Source organism: Orcinus orca, chromosome 18 (assembly GCF_937001465.1).
Source record: "Orcinus orca chromosome 18, mOrcOrc1.1, whole genome shotgun sequence".
Taxonomy (NCBI): Eukaryota; Metazoa; Chordata; class Mammalia; order Artiodactyla; family Delphinidae; genus Orcinus; species Orcinus orca.
The window spans coordinates 78,043,689-78,070,452 of NC_064576.1; the positions used below are offsets into that span (position 1 = coordinate 78,043,689).

The window sequence follows — 26,764 nt, forward strand, 5'->3', positions numbered from 1 at the left end:
TTGAAAAACAATGACAGAAGACCCTAGGGAAATAGAGTTTGGACAATATCATAGTCATTTTAGTAGATAAAAGTATATTTAGTATAATGATTGTTTTTGGACCCTGAGTTATTGGTAATTGATGGAATTATTTTGAACAATTTTCTGTTTCAAGGAAGGACTTAGATAAAATCACATAAAATAATTTAAAATTTCACTTGTGCTATTTAATTGCAATAAAATGCAATGATCATAGTACACTAGAACTTTTTTTTCTCTTCTCTCTCTGTTATAGGTTCTTTGGCATAGATAAATGTTCAGCGGGAGGATTAGACTTGACTGAACAGACTCCTGTTTTATTAGGGAGTAAAGCCATGGCAACTAGTTTCATGGACATGGCATTTGGTGACCCAGCTAGTCCTTTAGTTAATAGATCTAGAAACTCGTCAGCAGAGGATGATGATGATGATGTTGTATTTATTGAATCTATACAACCTCCTTCAAGTTCTGCTCCAATAATAGCTGATCAGAGAAATTTTATATTTGCTGCATCAAGAAATGAAAAGCTACAAGGAAATTATTCCATAATTCTTCCTTCCTCAAGAGGTTTGGCTTCTCAGAAGGGAAGTATAAGTGAGACAATTGTCATTGATGATGAAGAGGACATGGAAACAAATGGAAAGGAAAAGACAATTTCTTCTAGTTTTATTGAATGGGCACTTCCTGGAAGTAAAAACAGAACCAAAGATTTGGATTTCTCCACTTCCAGTCTTTCAAGAAGTAAGGTAAATGCTGGAATGGGTAATGGTGTTATCACTACAGAATCGACTCTGAAATTCATATTACTAATGTTACAACCTTAGAAAGAGGTATTAAGCTCTGAATGATGGGCGAGATATGAACTTAATGATTACAAATATAACATCACTATAGAATACCAGCTTGGGAGATGTCGCTAACGGACTGCAGTCGAGTAACTTTGGTGTTAATATGCAAACATACACCCCGTCTTTAACTTCACAGACCAAGACTGCAGTAGGACCTTTTAATCCTGGTAGAATGAATGTGGCAGGAGACGTTTTTCAGAACGGAGGATTTACAGCTCATCACAATCCTGGTAAGCAGTAAGTGATACTAAATATTTTCTTTCCACCCTAAGTAAATAAACTTTTGGCTGTTACTTTTAGTACCTATATCTATTTTATTCTATATGTGAAATATTTTTTGTCAACTTTCATATTAAAATAGAATTTTTTGCTAAATAAAACTGTGCAGTTTACTCTATTTTACCCAATGTGATTTATATGTGAAGTGTTTTAATTGAAAACTCCCATAACTACTACCTCCATCTTTGTTTACTAGCATCTTTATTTTAATGTAAGAGTCATAGAATAAAAAGATGGATAGTGAACTAAAGGATTAAAGTAATATTACATAACAATTAAATTTTATTTAATTTGTAATTACATAATCTGACCTTTCAATTTTTGCTTTTCAAGTGTTTACTTTTAGACTGCTTGTCTCTGATTTTTGGTTTTAAATCAGCATTTTATTAGTTGCTTAATTTTAAATTTAGAAAACTTTCTTACCTTTAAATCAGAGACTTGTTTTTTTCCCCTATTTTTTGGCCGCACCACGTGGCATACAGGATCTTAGTTCCCTGACCAGGGATTGAACCCCTGCAGTGGAAGCATTGAGTCTTAACCAGTGGACCGCCAGGAAAGTCCCAAATCAGATATCTGTATTTTAAAGACTCTTATGAGGCCAGTTGTGTTCTGGTAAAATATAATGAAAGTTATTTAAAATTTAGCAAATCTTTTTTGTGGATTTTTCATGACCTGGTGTGCTGTTTGTTTTTTCAGGTTTTTGTTTGTTTTTTGTTTGTGTTTGTTTGTTTTGGGTCATTTTAGTGCTTTTAGCTATTGACCAACTTAGAATTTTAGGAAAGGACTGGAAAGTAATTAGAACTAAGAACCGAATCACTGGTTGTTTTAATGGAATGCTAGTATTTTTTTTCTTAAAAAATTTTTTTTAATTAATCTTTTTCTCTGGTTATGAGAATATTACAGAACGTTTGAAGGAAATCATAGTTAGAAATAAGAAAATAGTATCTGTCACCTACCTTACTAAGTAGAAGTGACTGACAACTTAAAATGTTGTTTTGTTTGCTTTCAGTCTTGTGCCTCTGTGGTTCTAAAAATAGAATTTAGAGCATATTGTATTTAGTTTTGTGTTCTCTTGATTTATTTAATCTAAATTTTATTTTATTTATTTATTTGCGGTATGCGGGCCTCTCACTGTTGTGGCCTCTCCCGTTGCGGAGCACAGGCTCTGGACACGCAGGCTCAGCAGCCATGGCTCACGGGCCCAGCCGCTCCGCAGCATGTGGGATCTTCCCGGACCGGGGCACGAACCCGCGTCCCCTGCATCGGCAGGCGGACTCTCAACCACTGCGCCACCAGGGAAGCCCCTGTTATGTCATTTTAAAAGTAGAGGTTTCAGTGGCTATAAAATATTCCTTTGTCTGAGATATTTATTCCTCTACTTTTTAAGCATTTGTATGGCTTTTCATTTTTTACTATTGAAACTCTACACACTAAATGTCTTCGTTTGTATTGTTTATTAATTTCTATAGGACAGTTCTCAAACTTTTTGGTCTCAGTTTCACTCTTGGAAGTGATTGAGGATCCCAAAGTTTTTTGTTTTGTTTTTAATCTGTTATCATATTAGAAATTAAAACATAAATTTAAAAGGTATTTATTCATTTAACAAAATTATTATGTGACATATTTTTAATGAAAGATAACTACTTTCACTAAAGAAATTTAGTGAAAAGTGATGTGTTACAGTTACAGAAATATTTTTTTTTAATTTTTTTATAAAGCATTTTATTTTTAAAATTTTATTTATTTATTTATTTTTGGCTGTGTTGGGTCTTCGTTTCTGTGTGAGGGCTTTCTCTAGTTGCATTGAGCGGGGGCCACTCTTCATCGCGGTGCGCGGGCCTCTCACTATCATGGCCTCTCTTGTTGCAGAGCACAGGCTCCAGACGTGCAGGCTCAGTAGTTGTGGCTCACTGGCCTAGTTGCTCCGCGGCATATGAGATCTTCCCAGACCAGGGCTTGAACCCGTGTCCCCTGCATTAGCAGGCAGATTCTCAACCACTGCGCCACCAGGAAAGCCCCACAAATTTTTTGGAAGTCTGGCTTGATAGAAAACAGCAAGGTATATCTAGCTCCTCAAATTTAGTTCTACATTGAATGTGTTGCAATATCTTCTTTTGTTTGAAGTATAAGAAGAAAATCTGGCCTCACATACATACGTGGCTGTAGAATGGAACAATATTTTAGTAGCCTTTTTAGTTAATTATGGATAGTTTTTTCCTTTTCCTTTTGACACAGCACCAAAACTTGATAAGTGGTAGTTTCTTAAAAGTTCTTACAGTGTGGAATCTGAAACTATATAATGAACTTTTCATGCTTTATTACATTAAAATTCATTTATCTTTGAATGAATTTTACCTTTGTATGATTTGGTAACGTTGTGCTTTAATTATTTGGAAAGTGTTGATTCACTGAGTTACCTAGGTCTTCTAAATGTTGACACCTTAGAAAGCTGTCACGCTAGCAGTGGTGGATGCAGGTTTTCAAAGACTCTGATTTTCACTCGAAAGCTCAAATTTTCTCACTGGCAACAAACACTGTTATTTTTTTGAAGTGAAAGGCTTATTTTAAGAAAATGTCAATAACCAGTTTGTTTTGTCATTCCTTTAAGGCTAGTTCAGCTTGCAGTGCAACAATTTTACAAGTGCTTTTCCACTCTTTCTCATTGTTCTTTGGTATGAAACAGAAGTGGCTTCTGGATGCTTCCCTGTTCATCATACAGAGTATTAAGATGTAGTCAGAGGCTGAAATTTAGTAAAATTAATACTAATTTTTACCTTTTCACTAAGGACTTCTGTTGCATAATAAATAATTTCACTGGCCTTTGTCCCTGGTTCTTGGGAGAGAGAATAAATCCTTGAAATTTACCAGATTCCTAATAACTAATGATTAAGGCTGAGGGTCACCAGAAAGACCAACCGTGTGATTTGAGTGTTGGGCCTTTGAGCCAGCCCAGCCTTCATGGAGGAGAGAGAGGCTGGAGATTGAGTCCAGTCACACGCAGCGAATAATCCCACCAGTCACACCCACACGATGAAACCCAGTAAAAACTCATCTGTGCCGGGTGGGTGACGCTACCCGCTTCCTCAGAGAGAGGGCACAGAAGCTCTGGCATTGGGACCCTTCCTCACCCCGTATGTCTCTTCATTTGGCTGGTCCTGATTTGTATCCTTTAAATAAAACTGATCATAAGTGTAGAGTTTTCTTGAGTTCTCTGACTCATTCTAGCAAATTATCAAATCTGAAGGGGCCTTAGGAACCTCCCACGTTTGCAGCCAGTTGGCAGAAGGCCAGGTGGCATGTAAAGTGAGGGCAGTCTTGTGGGCTCCGCCTTCACATGGGGGCTGGCGCTGACTCCAGGCAGTTACAGCACCAGCACTGTGTTGGCCAGTTGTTGTTGGAAGAACAGTAGGAAGCACAGGTGCTACTTTCTCTTTCTTTTGTGCAAGTGCCTGATAGTGAAGAAAATTTTACTAGTACAGTTTGGTTCCACTGCCAGCAGCTTTACCTAACATCATTGCTTCTGCCCCATTAGTGCAGATGCCAACACGATGAAAAAGGCACATAATCTTAGTTTTATTATGGAAATAGTTTGGCCTGGCAGATCCCCTTTTATTTCTTATGTAATGTTGAATAGAAGTGATCGGAGTATAAAGTCTTGTCTTGTTCTTTTTTTTGTTGACCATGCCTCGCAGCTTGCAAGATCTTGGTTCCCTAACCAGGGATTGAACCCCAGGCACTCAGCAGTGAAAGCGCCTTCTGTTGTCTTGTTCTTGACCTGGGGTGGAGGGGAAGCATTTGACATTTCATCATTTAGCGTATTCGCTTATGTCAAATATAGTAAGCTTTTTATGTTCATAATTTATTTAATAGCTTGTGTCTTAGTCTTTGCAGTTATAAACAGGTTTCTCGTGAATATCTCTAAGTTTGTCACACATATTTTCTAGTGAAAAGTTTCTGTAGGTGAAATTGCCAAGTCAGATGTCAACATATTTTTAAAGCTTTTCATGGTTAATACAGAATGGTCCTCACCAAAAAATTATGGTGTTTTTTTTTTGTTGTTATAATATTGTAAGCTCTCCTCAGGGGTAGGAGTATTATTAATGTTTGCTAAACTGATCATTTAGAGGTGATATCCTCTTAATGATCATTGAACTTTTAAAAATACTTTTGCAGACTTTTTATGAATTTGTTCATTTATGTTTGTCATCTACTTATTACTGTGTACATCTTTTGTTTATTAATTGAGTGAAACCTGAAAAATAATATAAAAAACTTGTGATTTCTGTATTGAGTGATGTGTTAAGCTTAAAAGCGGTTGAAGATCATGTTGAAGACTTGAAATAATGTCCATTGAAAATCATTCTTTTGGATCTCTGTTTCTTTCACTCTTCTTTTTAAAATTTTTTATTGCAGTGTAATTGATTTGTTTCTTTCACTCTTATTTTTTTTCACTTATTTTTTATTTTGTAATTATTTCCTAAATTTTACATGTATATTTTTACAAGCATGAATTACATCTTATGTACATATAAGCTCTTAAGTGAAGTTAAAACCAGAAGGCTTGCCATGTATTTCTTTTATGTTTCAGCCTTGACCGTTTTTCACCTTCTGGAGTAAATTGAAGTTGTGTATTGAATGATGAAGTGGATCAATTTAAAAGCATAGCACATAGACTGATACTTAACTGTAAAAAATCATACTGTAGTTAGATGCTATACTGTTGCTCCACTCAAATTGTGGACATAATTGAGACTAGCAAAAGTTGTTCGAAAGTAGTTTTGACTGCTCTTGGATGTATTTTTATTCTTGTCATCCTTTTATCTCATTAATTCAAAACTGTATTTTATATTACAGTGATAATTTTCTCATGCCGTGAGGTATCAATGATTTTAAAAAGTAACAGACAAAAAGCATTAAAGGACTCCCCTGACATTCATTCATATATATGAAGACGTTCTTAACTACATTTAAACTATTTTGTTTGTGCTGTGGCAATGAATTTCTGTTATCTTTGAAGTGTGGATGAATTTACAGTGTTCCTGGGTTCTCTAAAGTTCTATTTCGGGGGAAAAAAGTTACAGAATTATATCCTTTATTTATTTATTTTATTATTATTTTCTTTTAAATAAATCTATTTATTTATTTATGGCTGAGTTGGGTCTTCGTTGCTGTGCGCAGGCTTCTCATTGTGGTGGCTTCTCTTATTGTAGAGCATGGGCTCTAGGCGTGTGGGACTCGAGTTGTGGCTCGCAGGCTCTAGAGCTCAGGCTCAGTAGTTGTGGCGCACGGGCTTAGTTGCTCCACGGCATGTGAGATCTTCCCGGACCAGGGCTCGAACCCACGTCCCCTGCATTGGCAGGTGGATTCTTAACCACCGCGCCACCAGGGAGGCCCTATCCTTTAAATAATACCATTTGGCCCAGAATTCTAAAAAGAGGGTCTACAGAGCTGTCAGGTAAAGAGTGATGGTGAAGATGTGTCTGAAGCTTTCTGAAAGGTGGAGTCACTTGTCAAAAAGGAGTGTCTTCTTTTATTTATTTATTTATTTATTTATTTATTTATTTTTGGCTGCGTTGGGTCTTCGTTGCTGCCCGCGGGCTTTCTCTAGTTGCAGTGAGCGGGGGCTGCTCTTCGTTGCGGTGCACGGGCTTCTCATTGCGGTGGCCTCTCTTGTTGCGGAGCACGGGCACAGGCTTCAGTAGTTGTGGCGTGTGGGCTCAGTAGTTGTGGCTCATGGGCTCTATAGTGCAGGCTAAGCAGTTGTGGCACACTGGCCTAGTTCCTCCGCAGCATGTGGGATCCTCCCGGACCAGGGCTGGAACCCGTGTCCCCTGCAATGGCAGGCAGATTCTTAACCACTGCACCACCAGGGAAGCCCCAGGACTGTCTTCTTGTTGTTGCTCTTTTCACTCTTTGTTTAAGTTGGATGTAGCATAGTGAAAGCTGTCTAATTTTAGTATTAACCCTAAATTTTGTTTTTGCTTGCTGTCAGCTTTTGTAAAATTAACCAATTTTACCAGAAGACTTACAGAATAATATGGTGACCATTGTATTACTATTGTAATTGTTGTTATTATTTAGAGTCAGAGCTCCCCCAGAGTATCTTACTTTAGTTGCTGTGTGCTTCCCACTTCTATAGAATGAAGGATTTCCAGCACAGAAAAAAGAAAAAAAAATAAGAGCAAGATGAGGATTTCTGGAGTTGAGTTATATTTGAATCTAGGGCTTAAGGGTTCAAATTTTATCCTATAAAATTATGGCTCTGCATAAAGTACAAATAAAACTGTGTAATATCTTATGAAAATAAGATCATGTCCATTAGAATGGACCTTTGAGTCATTTAATCTTTTCATTAACCTCTAGGGTAGACTGTATTTCAGTGAAAGTTCTTCAGCCATCATGTATCTTTATGTAAACAGCAAAATTTCATCAAAGAAAATACTCAGACTTAGAAATTGTTCTTGCATCTGTGTTGTATTTTTGTTGGATTATAAACATTTCTGGCTATGATACTGATTCTAGGAAGTTCTTCTTCTGATAATAATAGACTTTAATAATCGATAGGTAACTCCTGTCCCTCCTGCAGAGAATAATGGGGGACAGGGAGACAAAACATATAAAATATCGAAAGCATCACAGAGCTACAAATACACTAAAAAAATGTTTCTCATATCTGAGAAGGAGCCTCAGAGGAGTCATCTCTTACTTGGGGTTGCTTTTCTCTAACGGGTATGTGTTCAGTTCCAGAAAAGGCTGCTAAGAATCTAAGGGGAACTTTCAACAGACTCACAGGGGCCAACAAAGACGGACACTGATTTAAAATATATATATATCGACCTTTGGATTGGGGATGCTAACATAATCCAGAGTCTCAGGTTTTTTTTTCAGTTTTTCATGTAAAACTATTAGGGATATGAGGAGGCAGGCCATGTAATGAAATAAGAGAAAAAGCAGACAATAGAAATGAACCCACAAGGGGTGCAGGTACTAGGAGTATCAGACAGTCTACATTTTAACTGTAGGTTTGGCACAGCTGAAGAGAGTGTGAATGAACTGGAATATGTATCAGAGTATTATCTAGACTGAGTCAGAACCAAAAGGGGGACATACAGAAAAGAATGTAAGAGACTTAGGACATTTGATGAAAAGGACATGTAATTAATGTCCCAGAAAGAGGAAAAAAGAAATGAGGCAGAAGAGGTGTAACTGAGGATTTTCTAAAATGGAGAAAAACATCAACCCTTGAATTCGAGAACCTTTACAAATTCTGAGCAGGATAAATACGCAAGAGACCCTTAAGAGACATGTAGAGAAATCATAGTCAAAAATTGGAAGCAATCATCCACCTGTAGATGGTAGCCTCCTTCTCCCCTGAGTAGCAAAGACTGCTCCCATGTCCTGCCTCCTGTCTGTTGTACACAGTGGGGTGTTTCTCCAGGAACTTTTGCTGTGGGCAATAAACCCAATAGCCCCTACCCAATAAACCTTTGATGTCCCCCCACCAAAAAAAAATTGGAAGCAATCGAAATGTCATCAGCAGTAGAGTGATAAATAGTATCAGCCACACGATGGAATACTCAACAATGGAAACAGATGAACAACTACCTTCAGTGTGAGTGAAACAGATGAGATGTTGAGACGAGGGTACATACTACGTGATTTCATAGGCGAAGTTCAAAATAAGGCAGAACTTATCTTTGAAGTGGGGATATGGATGGCTTGTGGGAAAGGAGGGGAGTGACTGCGTGGAAAAGACATGAGAATCCTGGAAGTTTTCTGTGTGTTTATCTGGGTGGTGGTCATAGAAGTACATATTCATTGTGAAGATGGTCATTGAGCTGTGCACTTAAGATTATAAACTTCATGTGTATGTGTTACTCTTTAACAACTAAAAACCCCACTGAGACACTGAAGTAACTTCACTAGCAGACCAACACTAAAGAAATACTAAAAGGTTGTTCTTTAGGCAGAAGAGTTTAGATGCAGGAAGAAATCAAGAATCTGTAAAACTTGGGACTTCCCTTGTGGTCCAGTGGTTGAGAATCCGTCTCGCATTGCAGGAGGTGCCTCTTTGATCCCCGGTCGGGGAACTAAGATCCCACATGCCGCGGGGCAACTGAGCCCGTGAGCTCTGGAGCCTGCGCGCCACAACTAGAGAGCCCGCACACCGCAACTAATGAGCCCGCACGCCGCAACTAGGACCTGATGCAGCCAAAAAATAAGTAAATAAATAAAATAAAAAAGAATATCTAAAACTCACATAGTGGGTCTGGTACTTACTGGAATTCTGGGCAAATCACCTCTAGCTTCTAGGCCTTAATTTTCCTTGCATATAAGGAGGGATTTGGATTAAATCCTTCTGGGCCCCTTCTCTTAAAATTTATTCTGGGGATAGAGCATGGAAGAATTTGGTTGAGAGACCTTTTATTTTAGCAGTCCCCAACCTTTTTGGTGCCAGGGACTGGTTTTGTGGAAGACAGTTTTTCCACGGACGGTGGGGGGTGGAGGATGTTCCAGGAGGTGATGCAAGCGATGGGGGGATGGGGGGTGGCAGGTGAAGCTGTGCTCGTTTGGACTGCTACTGGTCCCAGGCCCAGGGGTTGGGGACCCTGTTTTATTTAGCCTGTAGACACTAACACGATAAAATAAGAATTTGATGAAATAAGAAACTTTGAAATTAGGAGAAATTCAATAGTTGCAGTATAAACAAAGAAAACATTTGCTTTATTTATGTATGCACCAATGCTAAAGTGAAAAAAACCCTGCAGAATCTATTGAGCAGTATAGTTGATGTCTCACTTTACATAATTATATATAACTCTATCCCCTTTAAGTATGGGTAAGTGTACAAAATTAAAAAGCCCAGGGCTTCCCTGGTGGCGCAGTGGTTGAGAGTCCACCTGCCGATGCAGGGGACGGGTTCATGCCCCGGTCCGGGAGGATCCCATGTGCCGCAGAGTGGCTGGGCCCGTGAGCCATGGCCGCTGAGCCTGCACGTCCAGAGCCTGTGCGCCACAACGGGAGAGGCCACAACAGTGAGAGGCCCGCGTACTGCAAAAAAAAAAAAAAAAGCCCAGAGAATTCCCTGGTGGTCCAGTGGTTAGGACTTCACACTTTCACTGCTGTGGGGCCAGGGTCGATCCCTGGTCAGGGAACTAAGATCTCACAAGCTGCGTGACGCGGCCAAAATAAAAACAAAAACAAAACTTTATGGTATATACTTCATATTTGCCAGCGTATCTTTCTGCGGAGTGAAAGAATTCCTTTGGTTACTTGTTCTGTTTTGGTTTTGCCTGTTAAGATAAAAATATCTGGAAAAGGACAAAATTAGAAGCAGCAATGGGTAGGAATTTAGAAGTGAAAACAGAGTTGTTAGTGTTGGTGGTAGTATGAGAGGCGCTTAGAGCTATAATAGGTGGAGGGGCCATAGACCTTTACCTAACGACAAAAGCTATTTTTGAAGAGAGATGACAGAATAATTCAGTGCTCTCGGGCCTTGTTTCTCAAAGCTTCAACATTACTCAAGAGGTAGTTAGAAATGCAGAATCTCAGGCCCCTCCCTAGACTTACTGATTTAGAATCTCTGTTTAAACAAGATTCCCAAGTGATCGTATGCATGTTAAGGTTTGAGAGGCACTATTACCTGTACATAATATTGTACCATTTTGAAGCTAACAGTAATATACGATGGAGTCCCCGTGTGAAGGTAGGAAAGCTGGGTCTCCTGTGTAATCCACCACCTACACTAATGCCTGGGAAATAGTCTAGAAGGCTGGCAGGTAATTGTAGACAGAGTTGCCTTAAGATGCTATGTCTAAATTACATGTACTTGCAAGTATTTTGGAGGGAAGTGCACTAGTATCTACAAATTACTTGAAATACATAGAGAAGATAGATTATTTAGCGGGGTGAATAAATAGAAAACGTGATAAAGCAAAAAGTAAAATAGTATAGAATCTATATGATGGACATATTTTTCACAGTAAAATTCTTTCAGCTTTATATGCTTTAAATTTTTCATAATAAAATGTTAGGGGGGAAGCTGTTATGAAAATGGGTATCATACACCAGACTATAATCTTTATATTTGTATATTTGCTTTATTTTATAATGTATTAATACTTTTCTCTTAGAAAAGAAAAAGTACCTTAGGAAGTACCCTGTGTACAGAACATAATGCTTTACTATATGCATTATCTCATGTAGTTTTTTTCTTCCCCTGCTGCACAGCTTGTGGGATCTTAGTTCCCTGACCAGGGATTGAACCTGGGCCATGGCAGTGAAAGCGCGCAGAGTCCTAACCACTGGACCTCCAGGGAAGTCCCTCTCATTTAGTCTTCATAACACTAATAGGTTGGGTATCATTGTGATTTGTAGCTGAGAATACCAAGACCTAGTTTAAATTACTTGCACAATCTCTAGCACAGAGGGTCTGACTTGGAGATGCTGGCTACCGCATTGCACAATTCCGGGGCCGCCATTTCCAGTTTTGGCACAATAGAGCATCATTCACTTAGAGTACAAAGGGGAGAGTCCCCCTGGGGTTGTACAGCAAGGCTTCCTCACTATTCTCTTAGACTTGTGCAAAATGAAAAATTTAAATATTTTTCTGATGGGAGTTTTTAACTGTTCCGTGACTTTTCTTATGTGTTTTATTTTTCAAGATTCTTGGATCTCGCAGTCAGCATCCTTTCCCCGTAATCAGAAACAGCCAGGGGTGGATTCTTTATCACCAGTGGACTCACTTCCTAAACAGATCTTCCAGCCTTCTGTCCAACAGCAACCCACTAAACCAGCTAAAATCACTTGTGCAAACTGCAAAAAGCCTTTACAGAAGGGACAGACAGCTTATCAGCGAAAAGGATCAGCTCACCTCTTCTGTTCTACCACCTGCCTCTCTTCCTTCTCTCATAAGCGTACTCCAAAGAAACGCAAGGTGACATGTAAAAAGTAAGCCGTACCTTTCAACATGCTTCCATATGATTGGATACTGGCAGTATGAATTTGTGTCCTGAATGTACTTAGAGAGTTGCGGAAGATTCATGGATAGAATTGATGCACAGGTTTCTTCAAGTTTATGGAGCTTGAGTTGTCCTAGCATATGTCAGAGCTGTGGGTTATTTGTATTGTACTTACTCTTGGCAGGAAAATAGAGTTTAGGTATAGAAATAAATCAGCCCTACCCCACCACTGCCTTTGCCTCACCCCCTTCCCCATCCTCTACCTTGGTTCTACCCGGTTGCTAACACCCTTTTTGAATGCTTCTAGAAGTCATAACCTGTGGCAAGGTCCTAAAGGTCATAACCTGTGACAACAAAATATTTTTATCTCTGAATATCTTGCCATATTATTTAGGAACTGTTAGCAATTAAACCAAAATGTGGATTTTTCTAGATCCAAAAGTTATAGTTGATTCTTAGGATTAAATCATGAGAAAATGAAAAATGTCAATTATTGTTCATATATATTTGACTTTTATTAAAATGCAATGTTCTTAGGGAGTTCCCTGGTGGCCTAGTGATTAAGATTCTGGGCTTTCACTGCCATGACCCGAGTTCAGTCCCTGGTGGGGGAAATGAGCCACTCAGCATGGCCAAAAAATAAGAATGCAGTGTTCTTAAATTGTGTCTATCCCTTGTGTTTCAGAGGTGCACCTGCAAAACAGGCTACTCTTGTTCCTCAAGGGGAGTCAAGTGAATCCTTCCAAAAATTTTGTGGTACGTCTTTGTCTCCCTATGAAAATAACCAGAATCTTCGAAAAAGAGTTCTGAATAAATCAAGATGTACAATCTGCAGTAAACTAACAGAGGTCTGTGATTTTATATCTTAAGTTATTATCTAGGTTAACAGCGATAATTTTAACTTTTAGGTGCTATTATATGTTCTGCCATCTACCTAATGGATGAGTCTTGAATCTACTCAGTGAAGTTGAAGGGAAGAATAAACATATGTTAGAATTGTCTCATAACAAATGTCCCACCCCATAGTATGGGGGGTAATCATCCATTTGTGTGGAACTGAACGTACTCATAAAGAGAGCAATAGTTTTATGGTGGATTTTGTTCTTATTAGCCACAGTAAATGAAAATGTAGGTTCAGGACATGAAGGAAACAACCAGTCCTACAAGAACACGTAGAACAGGTGGAGTGAAAGTATGTAGGTCACTTCACATTTCTTAGGCGGTATTGCCATCTTCCCAGGCATCCAGGGACTCCCCACTTAACATGGTCTTTGGTAACTGAATTTGGTCTGGATTACCCTGAAGCCGTGTAAATCCCAGACACAATTTTATCTTAGCTACCATAGAGCTGAGCAAAGCAAGAACTTAGGTATATACAGACTCCATCCTGAATGTGGGTGATACTGGTTCCCTTCGCCCACCCCCCACCCCAGTTTTCTACGGCAGTGAAGTTTATAATACCTACAAATTCCCAATCCACTTATTTTTAAGCAGGTCATATCAAAACCTGCTAACCATTTCCTGTAATTTTTTTTTATAAATTTATTTCTTTAATTTGTTTTTGGCTGTGTTGGGTCTTTGTTGCTGCACATGGGCTTTCTCTAGTTGTGGCAAGTGGGGGCTACTCTTCATTGTGGTGTGCAGGCTTCTCATTGTGGTGGCTTCTCTTGTTGCAGAGCAGGGGCTCTGGGCGCGAGGGCTTCAGTAATTGCAGCACGTGGGCTCAGTAGTTGTGGCTCACAGGCTCTGGAGCGCAAGCTCAATAGTTGTGGGGCAAGGTCTCAGTTGCTCTGCAGCATGTGGGATCTTCCCGGACCAGGGCTCGAACCCATGTGCCCTGCATTGGCAGGCAGATTCTCAACAACTGCACCACCAGGGAAGCCCCTGTAATTCTAAAATGTCTGATTTTGTTGCTTTTTGTTCTATGAATCTTACTTTTCCTTTTATAAAATCAAAGCACAATTTTACAAAGAAATCAAAGATAAAAATGAAAGAATAGTGAAATGTGCTTTTGTAAAGTCTTTTACGTGAATGTTTCATCCACTGAGAAATTACTAAAGGTTCTTTATTTCTGTTGAAAAAACTAGGTATCTCGTGTATGGTGCTAATCCAGTTCATTTATTTAATAAATTGGTTTTTGTTTTTAGATTCGGCATGAAGTCAGCGTTAACAATGTAACACATAAGCTGTGCAGTAACCAGTGCTTTAACAAGTACAGGTTGGCCAATGGTCTAGTGATGAATTGCTGTGAGCAGTGTGGGGAGTACCTGCCCAGCAAAGGTGCTGGAAACAATCTCCTAGTCATTGAAGGTCAGCAGATGAGATTTTGCTGCCAAAGTTGTGTTAACGAATATAAACAGGTAATTCTTTTTTAATGAGTTTTAAATGATCAAGTTTGCAGTAACTTCTCCCTTGTTAGCTTACATGAAGCATATTTATCTTAGAATCTCATATGGTTCCATTTCTGTCAGTCTCTCATCTCATACTCAAATGAGTATTAAAATTAATTGTTGTAAGTAAGCTTGTTTTAAGTCTTTATGTTTTGCAGACGTTGCAATGAGTAATTCTTTTCTCTACCATTTTGCACTCCCACTGACAACTTGATAGTTCCAATTATTCTGTAGTCTCAACAAAATTTGGTGTTGTCTGTATTGATTTAATCTATTCTAGTGGGTATGAAATGATTATCTCATTGTGGTTTTAATTTCCTGATAACTACTGTTCCTTCTCATCACTCATATATCTTCTTTTGTAAAGTATCCAAGTTTTAGCTCACTTTTTTTATTGGATTGTCTTTCTATTATTGAGTTGTAGGAATTCTTTTTATATATTCTGGATACATATCTTTTGTAAAATAAATGTGTTTAGAAGATTTTTCTCCTGGACAATGTTTTGTCTTTTCATTTTCCTAATGTTGGTTTTGAAAAGCCCAAGTTTTAAATTTTGATAAAGTCCAGTTTACTATTTGCCTTTCTGGTTAGTACTTTTTGTGTCTTGTTTAGGGACTCTGCCTACCAAGGTTATGAAGATATTTACCTATGTTGTCTTAAAGCTTTTTAGTTTTAGATTTTATGTTTACATCTGTGATCCATCTCAAGTTAATTTTGTGTATGGTGTGAGGTAGGGATTAAGGAAGTGTCATCTTCCTGATTTCAAGACATTAAAAACTTCAAAACATCGCATCATACACCATAAATTTGTACAGTTTTTATCAATTTTACTTCAGTAAACCTGGGAAAAAAGACATTAAAAAGCCATAGTAATCAAAGTGGTATGGTATTGGCATATAAACAAATAGATCAATAGAATAGACAGGCCAGAAATAGAACCACACAAATACAGTCAGTTGATTTTAGAAGAAAGTACAAAATCATTTGGATGGGAATAGCAAGATTTTTTTCAGCAGATGGTGCTGGAACAATTTTTTTGTTGGTATGGACATAAATAAGCCAGACCTCAGATTATCCCACACAAATATTAATTAAAAAAAAATAATTTAACATGGATCCTCAATGTAAAACCAGGAATGTTCTTAACCCCATTTCACTGGACGAGGGTTTAAATGGTTAGCTTTTAAGGAAAAGTAACTCTGAAGTGCGAGGCTTATTACACAGTAGAGGAAACAGTGGATACCCATAGTTGATTTTTTTAGTTTTTGCAAGGAAGGCTTATTTATGTTATCTTTATTATCTTCTTTGTATATATTATGCCTCATATTTAACAAAGCTTTTGGGTGCAGCTTATAGAAGATTGCAGTCACGTTATCGTTTCAAAAGAGTACATGTCAAAACTACCTTCTGCTTGAGGGCAGACAGCAGAAGCAAGAAGAACTACAATTCTGCAGCCTGTGGAAGGAAAGCCACATTCACAGAAAGATAAACAAAATGAAAAGGCAGAGGACTTTGTACCAGATGAAAGAACAAGATAAAACCCCAGAAAAACAACTAAATGAAGTGGAGATAGGCAACCTTCCAGAAAAAGAATTCAGAATAATGATAGTGAAGATGATCTAGGACCTCAGAAAAAGAATGGAGGCAAAGATCAAGAAGATGCAAGAAATATTTAACAAAGACCTAGAAGAATTAAAGAACAAACACCTAGAAGAATTAAAGAACAACAGAGATGAACAATACAATAACTGAAATGAAAAATACACTAGGAGGAATCAGTAGCAGAATAACTGAGGCAGAAGAATGGGTAAGTGACCTGGAGGACAGAATGGTGGAATTCACTGCTGCAGAACAGAATAAAGGAAAAAAAATGAAAAGAAATGAAGGCAGCCTAAGAGACCTCTGGGACAACATTAAACGCAACAACATTTGCATTATAGGGGGTGTCCCAGAAGGAGAAGAGAGAGAGGAAGGACCTGAGAAAATATTTGAAGAGATTATAGTCGAAAACTTCCCTAACATGGGAGAAGAAATAGCCACCAAAGTCCAGGAAGCACAGAGAGCCCCAGGCAGGATAAACCCAAGGAGAAACAAGCTGAGACACATAGTAATCAAACTGGCAAAAATTAAAGACAAAGAAAAATTCTTGAAAAGAACAAGGGAAAAACGACAAATAACATACAAGGGAACTCCCATTAGGTTAACAGCTGATTTCTCAGCAGAATACAAGCCAGAAGGGAGTGGCCTGATACATTTAAACTGATAAAAGGGAAGAACCTACAACCAAGATTACCCAGCAAGGATCTCATTCAGATTCAACAGAGAAATCAAAAGCTTTACAGACAAACAAAAGCTAAGAGAATTCAGTACCACCAAACCAGCTCTACAGCAAATGCCAAAGGAACTTCTCTAAGTGGGAAACACAAGAGAAGAAAAGGACCTACAAAAACAAATGCATAACAATTAAGAAAATGGTCATAGGAACATCCACATAGATAATTACCTTAAACGTGAATGGATTAAATGCTCCAACTAAAAGACACAGGCTCACTGAATGGTTACAGAAACAAGACCCATATATATGCTGTCTACAAGAGACCCGCTTCAGACCTAGACACACATACAGACTGAAAGTGAGGGGATGGAAAAAGATATTCCATGCAAATGGAAATCAAAAGAAAGCTGGAGTAGCAATACTCATACAGATAAAATAGACTTTAAAATAATGTTACAAGAGACAAGGAAGGACACTACATAATGATCAAGGGATCAATCCAAGAAGAATTTATAAGAATTATAAATATATATGCACCCAACATAGGAGCACCTCAATACATAAGACAACTGCTAGCAGCTATAAAAGAGGAAATCGACAGTAACACAATAATAGTGGGGGGCTTTAACACCTCACTTACACCAATGGACAGATCATCCAGACAGAAAAGTAATAAGGAAACACAAGCTTTAAATGACAAAATAGACCAGATAGATTTAATTGATATTTATAGGACATTCCATCCAAAAACGGCAGATTACACTTTCTTCTCAAGTGCACATGGAAAGTTCTCCAGGATAGATCACATCTTGGGTCACAAATCAAGCCTCAGTAAATTTAAGAAAATTGAAATCATATCAAGTATCTTTTCTGACCACAGCGCTATGAAATTAGAAATCAATTACAGGGATAAAAATGTAGAAAACGCAAACATATTGGAGGCTAAACGATATGTTACTAAATAACCAAGAGATCTCTAAAGAAATCAAAGAGGAAATTAAAAAATACCTAGAGACAAATTACAATGAAAACACAACGATCCAAAGCCTATGGGATTCAGCAAAAGCAGTTCTAAGAGGAAAGTATATAGCAATACAAGCCTACCTCAAGAAACAAGAAAAACCTCAAACAATCTAAACTTACACCTAAAGGAACTAGAGAAAGAAGAACAAACAAAACCCAAAATTAGTAGAAGGAAATAAATCATAGAAGATCAGAGCAGAATAAATGAAATAGAAACAAAACAATAGCAAAGATCAATAAAACTAAAAGCTGGCTCTTTGAGAAGATAAACAAAATTAATAAACCTTTAGCCAGACTCATCAAGAAAAAGAGGGAGAGGACTCAAATCAATAAAATTAGAAATGAAAAAGGAGAAGTTACAACAGACACTGCAGAAATACAAATCATCCTAAGATAGACTACTACAAGCAACTCTATGCTAATAAAATGGACAACCTGGAAGAAATGGACAAATTCTTAGAAATGTATAACCTTCCAAGACTGAACCAGGAAGAGGTAGAAAATATGAACAGACCAATCACAAGTAATGAAATTGAAACTGTGATTTAAAATATTCCAACAACCAAAAGTCCAAGACCAGATGGCTTCACAGGTGAATTCTATCAAACATTTAGAGAAGAGCTAACACCCATCCTTCTCAAACTCTTCCAAAAAATTGCAGAGGAAGGAACACTCCCAAACTCATTCTATGAGTCCACCATCACTCTGATACCAAGACCAGACAAAGACACCAAAAAAAAAAAGAAAATTACAGACCTGTATCACTGATGAATATAGATACAGAAATCCTCAACAAAATACTTGCAAACAGAATCCAATAACACACTAAAAGGATCATACACCATGATCAAGTGGGATTTATCCCAGGGATGCAAGGATTCTTCAGTATACGCAAATCAATCCATGTGATACAGCATATTAACAAATTGAAGAATAAAAACCATATGATCATCTCAAAAGACGCAGAAAATCTTTTGACAAAAGTCAACACCCATTTATGATAAAAACTGTCCAGAAAGTGAGCATAGAGGGAAGCTACCTCAACATAATAAAGGCCATATATGACAAACCCACAGCAAACATCATTCTCAATGGTGAAAAACTGGAAGCATCTCCTCTAAGATTAGGAAAAAGACAAGGATGTCCGCTCTCACCACAGTTATTCAACATAGTTTTGGAAGTCCTAGCCATAGCAGTCAGAGAAGAAAAAGAAATCAAAGGAATACAAATCAGAAAAGAAGAAGTAAAACTGTCACTGTTTGCAGATGACATGATACTATACATAGAGAATCCTGAAGATGCCACCAGGAAACTACTAGAGCTAATCAATGAATTTGGTAAAGTTGCAGGATACAAATTTAATGCACGTAAATCTCTTGCATTTCTATACACTAACAACAAAAGATCAGAAAGAGAAATTAAGGAAACAATCCCATTCACCATTGCAACAAAAAGAATAAAATACCTAAGAAATAAACGTACCTAAGGAGACAAAAGATCTGTATGCAGTAAAGTATAAGACTCTGATGAAAGAAATTAAAGATGGTACAAACAGATGGAGAGATATACCATGTTCTTGGATTGGAAGAATCAATGTTGTGAAAATGACTATACTCCCCAAAGCAAACTACAGATTCAATGCAATCCCTATCAAATTACCAGTGGCACTTTTTACAAACCTGGAACAAAAAACCTTAAAATTTGTATGGAGACACAAAAGACCCTGAATAGCCAAAGCAGTCTTGAGGGGGAAAAAAACGGAGCTGGAGGAAACAGGCTCCCTGACTTCAGACTATACTACAAAGCTACAGTAATCAAGACAGTATGGTAGTGGCACAGAAACAGAAATATAGATCAATGGAACAGGATAGAAAGCCCAGAGATAAATCCACGCACAAATGGTCACCTTATCTTTGATAAAGGAGGCAAGAATATACAATGGAGAAAAGACAGCCTCTTCAATAAGTGGTGCTGGGCAAACTGGACAACTATATGTAAAAGAATGAAATTAGAACACTCCCTAACACCATACACAAAAATCAATGGAACAGGATAGAAAGCCCAGAGATAAATCCACGCACAAATGGTCACCTTATCTTTGATAAAGGAGGCAAGAATATACAATGGAGAAAAGACAGCTTCTTCGATAAGTGGTGCTGGGCAAACTGGACAACTACATGTAAAAGAATGAAATTAGAACACTCCCTAACACCATACACAAAAATAAACTCAAAATGGATTAAATTCCTAAATGTAAGGCCAGACACTATAAAACTCTTAGAGGAAAACATAGGAAGAATACTCTTTGACATAAACCACAGCAAGATCTTTTTTGACCCACCTCCCAGAGTAATGGAAATAAAAACAAAAATAAACAACCAGGACCTAATGAAACTTAGTTTCTTCTGTTGTGCAAAAGCTTTTATAAACAAGATGAAAAGACAGCCCTCAGAATGGAAGAAAATATTTGCAATATTGTCCACGAATCAATGGACAAAGGATTAATCTCCAGAATATATAAACAGCTCATGCAGCTCAATATTAAAACAAACAACCCAGTCAAAAAATGGGCAGAAGACCTAAGTGACATTTCTCCAAAGAAGACATACAGATGGCGAAGAGGCATATGAAAAGCTTCTCAGCATCACTGATTATTAGAGAAATGCAAATCAAAACTACAATGAGATATCACCTCACACCAGTTAGAATGGGCATCATCAGAAAATCTGCAAACAACAGATGCTGGAGAGGGTGTGGAGAAAAGGGAACCCTCTTGCACTGTTGGTGGGAATGTAAATTGATACAGCCACTATGGAGAACAGTATGGAGGTTCCTTAAAAAACTAAAAATAGAATTACCGTATGGTGCAGCAATCTCACTACTGGGCATATACCCAGAGAAAACCATAATTCAAAAAACACATGCACCCCAGTGTTCACTGCAGCACTATTTACGGTAGCCAGATCATGGAAGCAACCTAAATGCCCATAGACAGACGAATGGATAAAGAAGATGTGGTACCTATATACAATGGAATATTACTTAGCCATAAAAGGGAATGAAATTGGGTCATTTGTAGAGACGTGGATGGATCTAGAGACTGTCATACAGAGTGAAGTAAGTCAAAAAGAGAAAAACAAATATCGTATATTAACTCATATATGTGGAACCTAGAAAAATGGTACAGATGAACCGGTTTTCAGGGCAGAAATAAGAGACACAGATGTAGAGAACAAACGTATGGACACCAAGGGGTGAAAGTGGCAGGGGTGGTGGTGGTGGTGGGATGAATTGGGAGATTGGAATTGACATATATACACTAATATGTATAAAATAGATAACTAATAAGAACCTGCTGTATATAAAATTCAAAAAAAATTATATTGATTACATGTTGAATGACAATATTTTGGGTATAAAAGGTTAAATTAAAAAAATACTCTCTGCTTTGGTAATAAGTAACCATCTTAGGTCATCATATTTGTACGTGGGTGTGTATGTGTGTGTGGATGATTGACCTGTACCTGCTTAGGCTCTGTGCTTTTGCTCAGTTAAGCACAATGAGTTCATAAACTTCAGACAGATACACTGCTTACCCTCTGAAGAACGTAAGGATGGCTCATAGCTTATCAGTCTTTACTTTTAAACGAACCCCGGAGGGGGTACAAATGGGAAAGTGAACATAGTCGAAACAGGCAGCAGCCACTTATTCAGAATTGCTGGAATAACTATCCTGACTGCCACTCTGATCCCCCCCGCAAAAGTGTCTTTTTGTCTTCTACCATGCATGTGTCAGTCATGTACATAGCTCATAAGCAGTTGGCAAGCACAGGAATGATATTTCTGTATAATACAGAAGTTTTGTAAATGTGCTTTCCCCGTACCACATTAGTGTTTATAAGTGGTTAGTGGCAGGCCTTCACGATAGAAAGCCTTGGTGATACATGAGGACCTTAAGGAAAAACTGGCTTATCAGTTAGTGGCTTATCTCAGAATAGCATGCACAGTCATCAGTGTAAAGATGGAATCTGGGTCTTGGCCACTGACCTAATGGGGGGTGATTTTGTCCCCCTGGGGACATTTGTCAAGGTCTTCCAACATTTTTTTTTTATCACAACTGGGAGAGTGCTCCTGGCATCACTGAGTGGGGGCCAGACAGGCCTTCACAACAAAGCATTATCTGGCCAAGTATCAGTGGTGCCAGAGTTGAAAAAGGATGAATAGGTGGCTGGAGAGTGAGTGTGTGTGATAAGCACAGTGAGAAGGAGAACTAATTGTGCATCTTCCTCATTGAGAAGTCAATAGTGATGCCTAAAACTGGGAAGAAAAATCAGTAAAAGCAATACAAACATGTTATTTTGATATTTGGAAGTGAACACGGAAAGAATCAGCTAAAAATGTTGAAAGTTGTTAACTTCTGGGAACGGGGGGGGTTAATTAGTTTAATTATTTGTTTTAATTAGCCAGGTATCATTAGTTGATGTTCTTTATTAAATGTATATTCAATTTCAAATAAATAAAACCTTTGAACTATGTTAAAGATACTGAATTTCAGAGAAGTGTCATACCGAAAGTCACACAGCTAGATTTGACCTCACACCTGAAACCTTAATTAACGTGGGGAAGTAAGATCCCGCAAGCCGCGTGGTGTGGCCAAAAAAATGTACATAGTATATATGCTCTAGTGCATCTGATACCAACATTTAATTATACGAACGCCATGAGTTCCCTGAGGCTAGGATCTACATTGGATTCGATTTAGTGATCTCCAGGATGATGAGTCTTAGATGTGTGGGGAATTATAACAACTTGACTGCCTACTCACTACCGAGAAACTCAGGAAGGGAAGAAATAAGCCCAAGGCTTGGGTTTGGTTATGTTAAAAAAAAAAATAACTGTAACAGTCCTTGGCCTTCTGTTTCTTCTTAAATATGCTCTTCTGGTATAGTCTTAATCCAATCCCATAGTTTCAGTGAATACATATTTTGATGACTTCCGGAATATATCGATAGATCGTATTTCTTCAGTTTCACACTAGTACATCCATCTAATTTCCATTTGAATGTTCCACAGGTATCTCAAACTCTGTGTCTAAAACTGAAACTCCAAACCTGCTTTCCTTCTTTGTTTCCCAAATCAGTAAACAGCCCCATCCGGTCAGAAACTTCCCCCATCCTGGCAGAAACTTCGGTTATGTTTGCTCCTCTGTCTTCATCCCCAGAGCCGCTCAGTTACCAGCTAACCCATATTCTACTCCCTACCCTCTCCCGGCGCTGTCTCCAGCACCACACCCTCGACGTGCCCGCCCTCCCCTCTTGCCCAAACTGCCCCCCAGCCTCCTGGCCTGTCTGTACCCCGGCCTTCCTGAGCACCGGAGACGGCTGTGCCATCAGAGCAGTCTTTCTTGAGCACAAACCTGATCGTGTCACTCCTGCTTCTCTTAGCTCAGCGCTGTGTCTGCGTTCGGGACTGAATCAGAACAATGCTCTTAGTTCCTTGAGCGCCATTGGATACCGTGGTCCCTGTACTAAAATGTTACAGCTAGCAGGATGTCCTTCACAGTGTATGCACCTGTGTTATTTTGACTGTGTTTTTGCATTTTTATTTTATTGACTCCAGAGAGCTAATGTGTCTTTTCATGGGATGGAGTCATACACTGTGTGGTACCTTGTGACGGATTTTCACATATCATAACTGTTTTCAAGGTGCATCCAAGTCATAGCATATATCTTTACTGCGCTTAACTTTTATTGCCAAATAATATTCCATTGTATGGATAACACCACATTGTTACTTCTCCTTTTTGGTTACTGTGACTAGTGTTGCTGTGAACACTTTGTGCAAGTCTTTGTGTGGACATATGTCTTCATTTTTGCATTGTTGGTAACTTTGAGGAGTTGCCCCTGTGTTCCCAGGCAGTAGCACCATTTTACATGGCCACCAGCTCCCGAGGAGGTTCCAGTGTTTCCACACCTCTGTTAATGCTTGTCATCATCTCTTTTTTCATTACAGCCATCCTAGTGGGTGTGAATGGGTATGTGGTGGTATTGATTTGTATTTCTTTGATGATTAATGATAAGCATCTTTTTCATGTGCTTATTGGGCATTTGTATATACATTAATTTTTTTCAGTGTTAATAATTTAAAATAAAATTGTAATCTATTTTTCCTCAGATGATGGAAACAAACTCAAAAAAAGTGCTAGCATCAGAAAACAGAAAAAGGAATGCTGTTAGAGAAGAAAATGAAAGAGAATTGTATGGGTCATTGAATATACTTTTGGAAAAAATAGAAAGAATACCAGTGAAAAAGGAAAAGACTTCAGAACTACAAGTTTCAGCAGAATGTAGCCAAGATACACCATTGGTCCAACAGGATGTGAATTTACCTCCTTCTGTGTCAACCATAGCTGATAAATTTCAAGAGCAACTGGAAGAGAAACAAGCAGAAGACTCCATTATACCAGCTGTGCTTTCTGCAGATCCGGGTACATGGCCCCGAATTTTGAGTATTAAAGAAAGGGACACTCTAGTTGAAAATGATCCACCTCAAGTGAGAAATTTTAACTTTCCAAAGGACAGTACAGGGAGGAAGTTTTCAGAAACTTACTATACAAGAATTCTTCCAAATGGTGAAAAAACCACTAGATCCTGGTTACTTTATTCGACCTCGAAAGATTCTGTGTTTTGTCTATATTGCAAACTCTTTGGGGAAGGAAAAAATCAACTAAAGAATGAGAATGGGTGCAAAGATTGGCAGCATTTATCACATATTCTTAGCAAACATGAGGAGAGTGAAATGCACATCAACAATAGTGTTAAATATTCAAAATTAAAATCTGATTTGAAAAAAAGTAAAACTGTGGAACACAGATTACAGGAGAACATGGGAAAGGAGGGCGTGAAGCTGTTGTACACCTTAGACCTGATCTGACATGATGAGGTCGCACACTTACTCAGGCCTGTACCCTGACAGTTGGTGCCTCTGTGCTGAGGCTCCCAGACGGAGTGATTCATCAGCTCATTAGCAATAAGTATCATAGCAAGTAACTAGTGAAGATGGTTTCTGCTCCAGATTCTAAAGCTAACTGGATTTGTAGTGATTAATGCCGATTTCAGTGAAGGCAATTGTTGATCTTTTCAGTTTTTCAATTCACACCTTTTAAAACGGGCACTTCAGGGCTTCCCTGGTGGCGCAGTGGTTGAGAGTCCGCCTGCCGATGCAGGGGACGAGGGTTCGTGCCCCGGTCCAGGAGGATCCCACATGCCGTGGAGCGGCTGGGCCCGTGAGCCATGGCCGCTGAGCCTGCGCGTTGGAGCCTGTGCTCCGCAGCGGGAGAGGCCACAACAGTGAGAGGCCCGCGGACCGCAAAAAAATAAATAAATAAATAAATAATAAACTGGGCACTTCAGGGCTGACATTTGACTGGTGTGGCTAATACTCTGAAAGAGGGAGGGAAAGACTTGAATTTATCAGTACCAGTGGAACAAGGTGCTTAGGTGGACAAGCGTTGTTGTTCAGAGAGAGACGGGATCTGAGACTGCCGCTTTCTGCCGTTAAACCAAATACTTACGGTTCATTTCATTTGGGCAAAATGTTATTTTATTATTTGAGCAAAGCAGCATCATTTGTCATGTTAAATAGATTAAAGTGATGAATTTTGTGTTTTATTGGTTTTGTTTTAACTTAATTTGTAAATGTTTTAGCTTTTATTGTCATGTAAAAACTATAAGCATAAAGAGTGTATACCTATTTTTATGTTGGTACAAATATAAGAAATATTAAAATAAAAATATAGTAAGTTAACCTTTTTGTGTTGCGGCATTTTTTTCTTTTCATCTGAAAGAAAAATACACTTACGAAAATTAAGGGTGTCAGTTTTTTCAGTTGGTTAATCAGTGTTCCCTTCACCATGTATTGACTAATTCTCCCTTTGTTTCTGGTTTCTGACAGCAGTTCTGTTGTGTATCCCATCCTTACATACACTTGTTTCAAGGCTTTTCCTGTGAGCGGTGCCTGAGCAGATCGAGATGCGTCCTTGGTAGGGCCAACACGGGAGCGCTTGCAGACTCTCTAGGCGAGGCCAGCGCAGAAAAGTGTTTGGGGAATAACCAGGAAGATCATTCTCATTAGTTTATAACCGTTTTGTTTTCTGACAGCTGGACCATTTCAGCCTTTCATATTTGGGTCTGAATGGGGCTCTGGGGTGTTTCCAAAATCCAGCCTCCTCTAGAGGCCTGTGGGGACACTCTGAGCATATCCAGTTCTGAAGTCCCTCTGCAAATGGTTCCTGTGCCTGTTATTCCATGAACACTTACCTGTTAATCAAATGACAGATTTGTTATGTGATTGTCTTAGATAGACGCTTGTGTATCTGAGCAAACTAATGAAATCCACCAGTGGCCACTTTATCCATTGAGAAGACAAAATTAGATCCTCAACTTTTAACCTCTTTATTTCTTCAGCATACTGCAGGCACACCTATGAGGCACGTGGTAATGAGTAAAATGTGAAAAATTCAAAAGATGTAGGTGCTGGGTTTATCCGTGTTCACTGTAAATTTCTTTCAACTTTTTGATGTGTATGAAATTTTTCATAATGAGATGTTGAAGAAAAAGTTAACTGTAAATTCAGAAGATGATAAAAGTAAATCTCTCTAGCCTGGTGAATCATTTAGTTTTTTTCCTTATCTAGCTCTTTTTTTCACATTGTAAAATTAGTATGGACTCACCTTAAGGAAGGAAGAAAACAGTAAGTGAAAGTCCTGCTTACCGTCCCCCACTCACCTGCTGCAGGATTTGTCACCTCTGATCTGGACATACCCAAGGTCTGTTTCCATCATTTTAATTTCACTGAGAAAAGGCATTAGAAAAAAATTATCTCCTACTACAAATTTAATATCAAAAATTAGGAAGGGCAATTCAGAATAACAGCCCTCAAGAAGTGGCAAGTTATTGGTTTTGTCATCTC

The 26,764-nt window shown here is 38.4% G+C and overlaps 1 protein-coding gene across 8 annotated transcripts in view; it reads left to right on the forward strand.

Annotated features, from left to right (window-relative positions):
• The window catches only part of LOC101270167 (zinc finger MYM-type protein 5), a 42,118-nt gene extending 16,518 nt beyond the window's left edge, over positions 1–25,600 (forward strand). For 2 of the 8 annotated variants that reach the window (XM_033409453.2, XM_033409454.2), the window contains 6 exons: positions 275–764; positions 1,003–1,096; positions 11,810–12,095; positions 12,792–12,954; positions 14,254–14,466; positions 23,969–25,600. In XM_033409453.2, the coding sequence (XP_033265344.1) occupies positions 275–764; positions 1,003–1,096; positions 11,810–12,095; positions 12,792–12,954; positions 14,254–14,466; positions 23,969–24,727 (2,005 nt within the window). In that variant the 3' untranslated portion in view covers positions 24,728–25,600. The other 6 variants (XM_049701258.1, XR_007473172.1, XR_007473173.1 and 3 more) reach the window with 6 other exon arrangements.
• The last annotated feature ends 1,164 nt before the right edge of the window (positions 25,601–26,764 follow it).